Raw genomic sequence first — 12,169 nt, 5'->3', positions numbered from 1 at the left:
ATTCTGGAGGAGATAAAGATTTGTAGGCTAGGCACAGTGGCTCACACCTATAAACCCAGCACTATGGAAGGATGAGGTGGGAGAATCGTTTGAGCCCAGGAGTTTGAGACCAGCCTGGGAAAGATGAGACCAGTCTCATCAAAAAAAGTTAGCCAGGTGTGGTGGCACATACCTGTGGTCCCAGCTACTTGGGAGGCTAAAGTGGGAAGAGGCTCCTTGAGCCCAGGAGTTTGAGGTTACAGTGTGCGATTGCACCACTGCACTCCAGCCTGGGCGACAGAGTGAAACCCCATCTTAAAAAAAAAAAAAAAATTTGTGACATTACTTCAAATATATTCTAAAATTCCTGAAACATACCATCTTGCCCAATTTCTCTATTATATATTTTATGTTGTATTATCTAAGTATCTACATAAATTGATATACTGGAGTCTTAATTAATGAAATGATATATAGCCATTCCTTACCAATTTTTACTTTACAAAATTTTTCCAGTATTTCCTGTAATTTTAAGAAATATCAAAATAATAACAAACATCCTGTAAGAGAAAACTGATAAAAACGCAGAGATATGTGCTTGTTTAAAGTCAAATGTCTCATTTATTGCATAACTAATTATACATTAAAAATAAACTCACATGTCACTCTCTGAAGGACAGGGCTGTTTTACCATTTTGGGTCTGCCTCTTGGTTTTGGAATCTTGACTTCTGTAGCTAATATACACATGGAAAAAAAATCAGTAACTACTAGTTTCTATTTAAGATACAAATCTCAGATATAAATATCAGAAATGATACATACCATTTAAGAATATTAGTAGCTTATTACAGATACAATTATTGCTAAATTTAAAAAATACTACTTCCCCCACCATGGTTAAAATGAGCAACAAAAAAGTTTATAAAGAGGTCAACAGAGTTTAACCCTCAATTTGTCCTTACTATGACTGAGAGGGCTTAAAACATTTTTCACTATCGCTTCAACAGTAATGTCACAAAATTCAACTTCGGAATAGGAAACAGCACTTATATTTAATATTCATATACATAGTATATTACTTATGCAGTTACATATCTTTGGAAGTTCATATCAAAATTCACTGAGTTTCCCTAGCACTATTAATTTTATCCACTGCAATATTAAACTCCAAACTATGTAAATAAAAATCTTTTTTCTTTTCTGGGTATTAATCATCTTACCCCCCATTTTCAGTAACAATCCTATTAAAAAGTAGAAAAAAAATTCACTCAATTTTGGTTTTGTTTTACGAAGATCTTTCCAAAATATTTCCAATTTGCCAAATTAAGAAAATACTTTTAATAGGCAATGCTGAAGAGAGCTGCAAACTGTAAAAATCAAAATCCCTATCAATAAAGAATGCAAAAATTTATTAATGACTTTAATCAAATGCTATTTCTCATTCTCTGATTATAACTCCATTTTGAACTCTTATGACTCTTAAGCGAAAGGTAAAATAAACCCATTATTCATGATAATTTTAACCTCACCACAGCCTCTCTTACCACTATTTAGGAAAAACATAACAGAGATAAAGCAAAGTTTATTTCAAATTTAAATACTTTGAAACAGAGCACAAATCATGTTTATCTCTTTTGAAATCTGTATGTTACACATAATCAATTGCCTATTTGCTTCATTCCAAAATACTTGAGGCAGCAACACTTTAAATGGACTGGAATATTAATCACAAGCCAAACAGATATTTAAACATCAGTAATCCTACCTGCAGGTCGTCCTCTTTTAGGACTCACTTTTAGATTAACAGATGCTGTTGCTGTTGTCACTACTCCTGCCTCCTCAGTTTCTACTTGTTTTTCTGCCTGAATTACAAAAATTTAATTAACTTATTTAGCAAATAGTAGGCACTCAAAGTTTAATTCAATGGCAAAAATATGCCAGTCTATGGTAACGCTGAGTTCAAGTGTAGATATAACCTCTATATGATCTTTGTTTTTTCAACAATCAACTCAAGAGTAACATCTTCAAACTTAGTTTATAACTCTAGTGAACAATTCTTAAAAAAATAATAATAACTTCTTAGAAATGAAGTCATTTGTAAAAATAAAGCTAACATTCTTGATACAATATGGAAAACAAAGTATGTGATTACACTGCAACTAACACAGTGCTATTTCTAATTCTTCCTTCATACAGACACATTTTATTTCTAAACTGAGACTGTTAGCTAACAGTTCTCCTTTAGGAGTTATTCTTCTTTCCCGTAAGAAGGGATTTACTACAACAGAGAGTAAGGAATCCCCTAACCATTTGCAAAGTCTAATGCCCTTTGATAATTGCTGATATGACTCTCCTGGAGAGAATGGCCCCAAATGAGAATCAGTATTATTGATTTAAGCATTAGCACGGAACAAAGGTTAAGAACACAAATTAGAAACAAAATGTAAACATGAGGCAGCAGTTGGTACTGATCATAACTGCAAAAGGAGGAAAGAGAAAGACCAAAGGAGGAGATGGGCTCCTTCCCCATCTCCCCCAACTATTTATAATTCAGCATTAACTGTATCACTAAAGATAAAAACAAGAAGGCATTCAAAAACATGCATAATCCAATCTCATTGATTAAAAAAATTAAAAATTGCCTTTTCATCAATGATTTGTAAACATAATGCCCAGTGTTGGTAAGCATGTGGAGAATCATTCATACATTGACTACCAATGATCAATAAGCTGGTATCAATAAACTGATACTTTATGAAAGCACATAATTATGAATGAGTATTGGCAATACAGAATGTGCAAATCTCTATATAGGGCTGGACACAGTGGCTCACTCTCAACACCCACATTCACCCACTCTCAATCCCAGCATTTTGGGAGGCCAAGATGAGTGGATCACTTGAGGTTAGAAGTTCGAGACCAGCCTGGCCAACATGATGAAACCCTTTCTCTACTAAAAACACAAAAAATTAGCCAGGTTTGTGGCGCACACCTGTAATCCCAGCTACATAGGAGACTGAGGCAGGAGAATTGCTGGAACTCAGGTGGCAGAGGTTGCAGTGAACCGAAATTCATGCCACTGCATTCCAGCCTGGGCGACAGAGCAAGACTGTCTCAAAAAACAAAACAAACAAAAAAAAACCTTTATATGGCAATTCCACTTCTACGAATGGATCCATTTCTTTATTAGTTTTTTAAACATTTCTTTTAATAACTAAAACATAATGAAGCATATTAAAAGTATTATTAAAACTCATCTAAGGTAACCCTTGAGTTGTTCTCAGAGAACACTGAAAATTCCTCCCTGAACATTATTAGCTCATGTTTTATTTCTAGAATTTTAAGAACTTACAAAATTGCCCTGCCCCAATCCTGATTCAATAGCTCTGTGTCAGGGAACCAGGATTCTGTGTTTTTATAAAGCTCCCCAGGTAACAAAGCTTAAGAACTCAAGACTGAGAGCTCTTTTCCTACTGAGGAGTTAAGAGGGCATAATTTGTCTAAAATTCAGTTACAACTGATTAATTCTTTGCTGCAAAGAAGACTCTCTCCACTTACACTTTCTGCTTTAGGAAATAAAACACTGAATAAGAATTATAGGTAGAGCTGGGTGCAGTGGCCCATGCCTGTAATCCCACTCAGTGCTTTGGGAGGCTGGGGCTAGCAGATCACGAGGTCAGGAGTTCAAGACCAGCCTGGCCAACATGGTGAAACCCCATCTCTATTAAAAATACAAAAATAAGTCAGGCACCTGTAATCCCAGCTACTCAAGAGGCCAAGGCAGGAGAATCACTTGAACCCAGGAGGCAGAGATTGCAGTAAGCTGACATCCTGCTACCACACTCCAGCCTGGGCAACAGAGCAAGACCCCGTCTCAAAAAAAAAAAAAAACAAATAATTATAGGTAGAAGAGATGGTTTTTAAGGAGGTACCAATAAGTGTAACAAGTTCATCAATAATAATTAAAACTATATTAACACTAAGAGATCAGCCCTACTATGCACGTGTGTTCATGACTATTACAGCAAAATCATGCAAGTCAGAACCATTCCTCATGAAAATAAAATCAAAGAATAAGAAATATTTTATCTAAAGAAAGGACCAATGAAGTTATATGAAATATATATATTTAAAACTTTTTTTTTCCACTCTTAGGATATGCTTAAATATTTAAACATCTTAAATGCTAATATTTTAAACTACTGACTACACATTTGTTTCTTCCATATTTTACTTGCTCTAAGACATCTAACCCTCATTTTCTCTTCATTTTTTACCCCTTTCTAGCTCTACCAGCTTCCTTGATCTTAACTAAAAACACGCCACCTCACACACACACAAAAACCTCATGGGATTACTATTCAAACGCATTCATAAGTCCTCCACATCCTTGTTTTGCTGTATCTGTCCCACAAATCCTCAAGAGAGAGGTTACCATACAATTCTACCTTCTCTGTTCTATTATTCCCAGCTGCTGAAGCCTGCTGGGAAAAAGAAAATGTACAAACATGCATTCATTTTATGCAATCTCAGTTGAGATCTCAAAGTCACTTCACCCTATCTGATCAGGCCTCCTCCTCCCATCAATAGCTGCATAAACACTCAATCTATTCTTCCTGACTTGTACCACATCCAAAGTCTTGCTTTGATGTGGATGGGGCAGAAGGGAGTAAGGGCTGTAGAAAGGAATTCCCTTAATTTCCTAGTGTCCCAAAAAATTTTCAGAGCCTCCTCCATCCCTCCCCTTCAGTGTTAAGAGACTGAAACATCCACCTCCTCCTTGTTAAGTCAGTTCCTTCAAATGTCCCCTCCATTCTCTCATCCAACACATATTTACATAAAATAATTTAAACTGACTCCACATCTTTGATCTTTCCTAATTTTGCAAAGAAAAAGTGTTTAGGCATTTACTGTCTTTTGTCATTTTAACACTTTCCCTTAGCCATGAAAATCCCTATTATGTTGCCACATTCTCCTTTCCTTCAAAGATTTAAAAAGCACAGTGTAACTTTACCATTAAACATTTATTCTCTAACCCCTTAATCTAGTTTCTGTCCTTACCATTCAACTAAATGGAGTTCACCTGAAAGTATCCTAGAGCAGCCTATTTGGCAAGTATCTTACTGGGACCCTCTCTAAATCAGGACATTACTGACCACTTCTTCATTCTGGACATTCTCCCTTCCCTTGTTTAGCTTGATATCCTCTTAGATTTTCTCTTGACAGTTCATTCTCAGCCATAATTTCACAGGGCAACCTTCCCCCCTCTCCATTATACTCCTTCAGGATTCTGGTTTCTGCATCCTCTCAATCAACAGTTCTCCTTTTGACCTCATCTATTATCCTATCTTCATGCCAGAGACTGCATCTGTAACTTACATCTTCTCCCTCTTTGGTGCCAGAACAATATATATATCTCTTCACTCTAATTCCCACAGGTGCTTCACCTTCCCCTTACTCATGGCTGTGATTCCAAACCAACATCCTCTGCACTGCCAATAACTAGTTATTCAAGTAAAGACCTTGGAGCCACCTTAGATTCTGGGTCCCTCCCCCACCCCCTTCACCATCCACTTCTCATCAACCATCAACTTAACCTCTTAAAGTGCTCTTAAATCCCATCTCGTCTACACCACTTAAAAAATCTGCTATAAGATCCTTGTCCTTCCAGTCTCATGCCAACTCCTTAGAAAGGCCTTTTGTAGCCTAGTCTGTTGCCAACTAATTAACTCTCCATTTAAACCCTCTTATTTTAAATATTTATTTTTTGTCTCAAAATAAATGTAAGTTCAATGGAAATAAAGACCTTGTCTTCTTTACTGACTACTCAAATCCATGCCAAGTCCAGTAAAGTTAGTACTAAAATTCTGAATGAATTTTACAGTGAACTGGTCTCACTGCCCCAATCCAATCCCCATCGTTTACACTGCTTTAAAAAAATGATGCATTCTTTGGGAGGCCAAGGAAGGCGAATCACAAGGTCAGGAGTTCAAGACCTGGCTGACCAACAAAGTGAAATCCCATCTTTACTAAATATACAAAAAATTAGCTGGGTATGGTGGCGGATGCCTGTAATCCCAGCACTTTGGGAGGCAGAGGTGAGCAGATCACTTGAGGCCAGGAGTTTGAGACCAGCCTGGCCACCATGGTGAAACCCCATCTCTACTAAAAATACAAAAATTAGCCAGGCCTGGTGGTGCACGTCTGTAATCCCAGCTACTCCAGAGGCTGAGTGAGGCAGCAGAATCACTTGAACCCCGGAGGTGGAGGTTGCAGTGAGCTAAGATCATGCCACTGCACTCCAGTCTGGGTGACAGAATGAAACTCTGTGTCCAAAAAAAAAAAACAAACACCAAATTTATATTAAAAAAAAAAAAAAAAAGAAAAAAAGAGGCATCAATTTGTGCACAGAGGCTCACATCTGCAATCCTAGTGCTTTGGGAGGATCACTAGAGGCTGGGAGTTTGAGATCAGCCTAGGCAACATAGCAAAACCCCATGTCTATCAAAAAAAAAAAAAAAAAAAAAAAAAAAAAAAAAAAAAAAGGCCAGGCCCGGTGGCTCACACCTGTAATCCCAGAGCTTCAGGAGGCTGAGATGGGCACATCACCTGAGGTCAGGAGTTCGAGATAAGCCTGGCCAACATGGTGAAAGCCCGTCTCTACTAAAAATACAAAAATTAGCTAGGCATGGTGGCTCACGCCAGCACTTTGGGAGGCTGAGGCAGGTGGATCACTTGAGGCCAGGAGTTCAAGACCAGCCTAGCCAACATGGTAAAACCTCATCTCTACTAAAAATACAAAAAAATTAGGCGTCCATGGTGGTGTGCACCCGTAATCCCAGCTAATCGGGAGGCTGAGGCAGGAGAATCACGTGAACCTAGGAGGTGAAGGCTGCAGTGAGCCGAGATGGCGCCACTGCACTTCAGCTGGGGCAACAGTGTGAGGATCCGTCTCAAAAAAAAACAAAAACAAAAACAAAAACAAAACAAAAAAACACAAAAATACAAAACTTAGCTGGGCATGGTGGTGCATGCCTGTAATCCCAGCTACTTGGGAGGCCGAGGCAGGAGAATTGTTAGAACTCAGGAGGTGGAAGTTGCAGTGAGTCAAGATCGCACCACTTCACTCCAACCTGGACGACAAAGCGAGATCCGTCTCAAAAAAAAAAAAAATTAGCCAGGTGTGGTGGCGCACTTCTACAGTCCCAGCTATTAGGGAGGGTAAGATGGGAAAATCCCTTGAGCCCACAAGTTTGAGGTTGCAGTGAGACATGATTGCACCAGTGCACTACTCTAGCCTATGTGACAACATGAGACCCCATCTCTTAAAAAAATTTTTTTAAAGGAGGTATCTAAAATTTAAAATAATTCAATCATTTCCCATCACTTCTGTGAATTCCAAGGTCTTTAGGACAACATCAGGTTTTTTTGGTACCCATTTCCCTCAAACTTCATGGTGTGTTAATAATGAAATACAATACTCAAGATGCTTGAAACAGAATTTCCTCTATGTGCCTGTAGATGCTATTCAAATGGCTTCATGTGTCCTTCCCTGCTCCTTCATCTGCCTGACAAAATTCTGCCTGTATTTTAAAATCTTGTTATCACACCACCTCCAACCCATACTGCACAACAAATAAGCCACTGTAATTATTTATTTTCATAGTTTACCTCCTCATGAGATACTGAACTTTTGGTTTTCTTTGCATCTTTGGTATATAATAATTTGAGACATAAATAGGTCAGAAAAGGGTGTGAACAAAACTTCGTATATGGAAGGAAAATTTCATATTAATTAAAAGCCTACTATGTACCTAACCTTGCACTGTCACTCACACTCATTTCTCACAACAATGTTGTGAAGTAACAATAACAACAACATAATGGACAACACTTATACAGCACTTACTAGTGTTTAGGTATCAGGATTTAGCATAAACATTTTACATATGTTAAATCATTTAATCCTCCACAAACCTGGAGTATATATTTCTACCCATTTTAAAGAAAACTGAAGCAGTCATTAAAATGAATGAAAACCGGTGCATTTTATTTCCTTTACCACTCAAGTTATTTGAAGGGTGCTATATCACTAAGAAAGAAACAGGTAGTTTTGCCAAGTAAAACATAACCCATAAAAAATTAAAGGGTTTAGAATAAAAGCTGAAATTTAAAGTTTCATTATATCTACTCTCCCTCAACCCAACTAAAATAAAAATTCTTTTCAGATCCCTGTGGTTGGTAAGTCAGTGAAATTACCTTTCTCTTTCTCCCTCTTCTGGCAGCTTTTGGAGTAGTTATGTCCACTGCTTTAGTCACATCCTAAAGAAGAAAAAAAAAAACTGAATACTGAATAAATTATCCCAGGAATGAAAGAAACCTTCTTAAACTAAAAGTTACAAGCACGTTTAACTGAAAGCATTGGGGAAATTTGTTTTGCTCTGTAGAGTTCTGAAATTAAAAACATTGTGTCTCATTATAAAGTGAGAAAAATGCATTTCCACTGTCAGATCAAATATAAGTCATGCTTGCTAGTACGCCAGGAAGTCCGTCTATTTAAATTTATAAAACTACTTTCTCTACACTAGAATTCTGAATTTTAGGGGTGGATAAATTTGAATTGTGAATTTTAAAGGGTGGCTGGGACATTGAAGATCATCTAATAACCATTTCATTAGGCCTGGAAGGGCTAAATGAGTAATCTTTACACACCGATCATATACAGTTGGACATCGACCTAGGTTTTAAAAAATTTAGTCTAATGCTTTTTCCAGTACATCCATCCCACAACACTTCTCTTTAAAAAAAATCCTTAACACTACCGCACCCTATAGTTGGACTTCATGTTTTACGTATAAAAATAACTTCCCCTCCCCCTCCCCCTCCCCCTCCCCCTCCCCCTCTCCCTCCTTTCTCTTCTTCGGTCTCCCTCTCCCTCTCCCTTCTTCGGTCTCCCTCTCCTCCTTTTTTCGGTCTCCCGCTGTTATCGAGGCTGGACTGTACTGCCATGATCTCGGCTCGCTGCAACCTCCCTGCCTCGGGCTCCTGTGACTCTCCTGCCTCGGCCTGCCGAGTGCCTGGGATTGCAGGCGCGCGCCACCACGCCTGAATGGTTTTTGTGTTTTTGGTGGAGACGGGGTTTCACCGTGTTGACCGGGCTGGTCTCCAGCTCCTGGCCTCGAGTGATCTGCCTGCCTCGGCCTCCCGAGGTGCTGGGGTTGCAGACGGAGTCTCGCTAACTCATTGCTCCATGCTGCTCAGGCTGGAGTGCAGTGGTGTGATCTCGGCTCGCTGCAGCCTCCACCTACCAGCCTCCTGCCTTGGCCTCTTAAAGTGCTAAGATTACAGCCTCTGCCCCGCCGCCACCCCGTCTAGGAAGTGAGGAGCATCTCTGCCTGGCCGCCCATCGTCTGGGATGTGAGGAGCCCCTCTGCCCGGCCGCCCTATCTGGGAAGTGAGGAGCGCCTCTGCCCGGCTGCCACCCCGTCTGGGAGGAAGTGAGGAGCGCCTCTGCCCGGCTGCCCCGTCTGGGAGATGAGGAGCACCTCTGCCCGGCCGCCCCCTCTGGGAGGTGAGGAGCGCCTCTGCCTGGCCGCCACCCCGTCTGGGAGGAAGTGAGGAGCGCCTCTGCCCGGCTGCCCCATCTGGGAAGTGAGGAGCGCCTCTGCCTGGCCGCCACCCCGTCTGGGAAGTGAGGAGCGCCTCTGCCCGGCTGCCACCCCATATGGGAAGTGAGGAGCGCCTCTGCCCGGCTGCCACCCCATATGGGAAGTGAGGAGCGCCTCTGCCCAGCCGCCCCTTCTGGGAGGTGAGGAGTGCCTCTGCCCAGCCGCCCCGTCTGGGAGGTGAGGAGTGCCTCTGCCCGGCCGCCCCGTCTGGGAGGTGAGGAGCGCCTCTGCCTGGCCGCCACCCCGTCTGGGAGGAAGTGAGGAGCACCTCTGCCCAGCTGCCCCATCTGGGAAATGAGGAGCGCCTCTACCCGGCTGCCACCCACTATGGGAAATGAGAAGCGCCTCTGCCCGGCCGCCCACTCTGGGAAGTGAGGAGCGCCTCTGCCTGGCCGCCCACTCTGGGAGGTGAGGAGCGCCTCTGCCTGGCCACTCCGTCTGGGAAGGGAGGAGAGCCTCTGCCCGGCCACCCCGTCTGGGAGGTGAGGAGCGCCTCTGCCCGGCCGCCACCCCGTCTGGGAGGAAGTGAGGAGCACCTCTGCCCGGCCGCCCCGTCTGGGAAGTGAGGAGCGCCTCTGCCCGGCCGCCACCCCGTCTGGGAGGAAGTGAGGAGCGCCTCTGCCCGGCTGCCACCCAGTATGGGAAGTGAGGAGCGCCTCTGCCCGGCCGCCCCGTCTGGGAGGTGAGGAGTGCCTCTGCCTGGCCACCCCGTCTGGGAAGTGAGGAGCGCCTCTGCCCGGCCACCCCGTCTGGGAAGTGAGGAGCGTCTCTGCCTGGCCGTCACCCCGTCTGGGAGGAAGTGAGGAGCGCCTCTGCCCGGCTGCCCCGTCTGGGAGGTGAGGAGTGCCTTTGCCCGGCTGCCACCCTGTCTGGGAGGAAGTGAGGAGCACCTATGCCCGGCTGCCCCATCTGGGAGATGAGGAGCACCTCTGCCCGGCCGCCCCGTCTGGGAGGTGAGGAGCGCCTCTGCCTGGCCACCACCCCGTCTGGGAGGAAGTGAGGAGCGCCTCTGCCCGGCTGCCCCATCTGGGAAGTGAGGAGCGCCTCTGCCCGGCCGCCACCCCATATGGGAAGTGAGGAGCGCCTCTGCCCGGCCACTCCGTCTGGGAGGTGAGGAGCGCCTCTGCCCGGCCGCCCCGTCTGGGAGGTGAGGAGTGCCTCTGCCCGGCCGTCACCCCGTCTGGGAGGAAGTGAGGAGCACCTCTGCCCGGCTGCCCCGTCTGGGAGATGAGGAGCACCTCTGCCCGGCCGCCCTGTCTGGGAGGTGAGGAGTGCCTCTGCCCGGCCGCCACCCCGTCTGGGAGGAAGTGAGGAGCACCTCTGCCCGGCCGCCCCCTCTGGGAAGTGAGGAGCGCCTCTGCCTGGCCGCCACCCCGTCTGGGAGGAAGTGAGGAGCGCCTCTGCCTGGCTGCCCAATCTGGGAAGGGAGGAGCGCCTCTGCCCAGCCGCCACACCGTCTGGGAAGTGAGGAGCGCCTCTGCCCGGCCGCCCAGTCTGGGAATTGAGGAGCGCCTCTGCCCGGCCGCCCTGTCTGGGAGGTGAGGAGCGCCTCTGCCTGGCCGCCACCCGGTCTGGGAGGAAGTGAGGAGCGTCTCTGCCCGGCCGCCCCGTCTGGGAAGTGAGGAGCGCCTCTGCCCGGCCGCCCGGTCTGGGAAGTGAGGAGCGCCTCTGCCCGGCCGCCCCCTCTGGGAAGTGAGGAGCGCCTCTGCCCGGCCGCCCGGTCTGGGAAGTGAGGAGCGCCTCTGCCCGGCCGCCCCCTCTGGGAAGTGAGGAGCGCCTCTGCTCGGCCGCGCCGTCTGGGAAGTGAGGAGCGCCTCTGCCCGGCCGCCCCGTCTGGGAGGTGAGGAGCGCCTCTGCCCGGCTGCCACCCGGTCTGGGAGGAAGTGAGGAGCGCCTCTGCCTGGGCGGCCCATCTGGGAAGTGAGGAGCGCCTCTGCCCGGGCGGCCCCGTCTGGGAAGCGAGGAGCGCCTCTGCCCGGGCGGCCCCGTCTGGGAAGCGAGGAGCGCCTCTGCCCGGCCGCCCTGTCTGGGAGGTGAGGAGCGCCTCTGCCCGGCTGCCCTGTCTGGGAGGTGTACCCAACAGCTCCGAAGAGACAGCGACCATCGGGAGCGGGCCATGAGGACGATGGCGGTTTTGTTGAAAGGAAGGGGGGGGGGGAAGTGTGGGGAAAGGAAGGAGAGATCAGATTGTTGCTGTGTCTGTGTAGAAAGGGGTGGGCATAGGAGACTCCATTTTGTTCTGACTAGGAGAAATTCTTCTGCCTTGAGATGCTGTTGATCTATGGCCTTTCCCCCAGCCCCATGCTCTCTGAAACATATGCTGTGTCAACTCAGGGTTAAATGGATTAAGGGCGGTGCAAGATGTGCTTTGTTAAACAGATGCTTGAAGGCAGCATGCTCTTTAAGAGTCATCACCACTCCCTAATCTCAAGTACCCAGGGGCACAAACACTGCAGAAGGCCGCAGGGTCCTCTGCCTAGGAAAACGAGAGACCTTTGTTCATGTGTTTATCTCCTGACCT

At 45.6% G+C, this 12,169-nt stretch overlaps 1 protein-coding gene across 13 annotated transcripts in view; it reads right to left on the bottom strand.

The window, feature by feature from the left end:
* Nucleotides 1–12,169, bottom strand: part of PSIP1 (PC4 and SRSF1 interacting protein 1) — a 51,039-nt gene that overhangs the window by 14,096 nt on the left and 24,774 nt on the right. For all 13 annotated transcript variants that reach the window (XM_002819785.6, XM_009244438.3, XM_063714211.1 and 10 more), the window contains exons 6-8: nt 8,240–8,302; nt 1,746–1,842; nt 639–714 (exon numbers count right to left, since the gene is read on the bottom strand). In XM_002819785.6, coding sequence (XP_002819831.2) covers nt 639–714; nt 1,746–1,842; nt 8,240–8,302 — 236 coding nt within the window. The remainder of the gene's footprint in view (nt 1–638; nt 715–1,745; nt 1,843–8,239; nt 8,303–12,169) is intronic.

The sequence above is a fragment of the Pongo abelii genome, chromosome 13, assembly GCF_028885655.2.
Source record: "Pongo abelii isolate AG06213 chromosome 13, NHGRI_mPonAbe1-v2.0_pri, whole genome shotgun sequence".
NCBI lineage: Eukaryota > Metazoa > Chordata > Mammalia > Primates > Hominidae > Pongo > Pongo abelii.
This window is presented reverse-complemented; position numbering and strand designations above follow the sequence as displayed.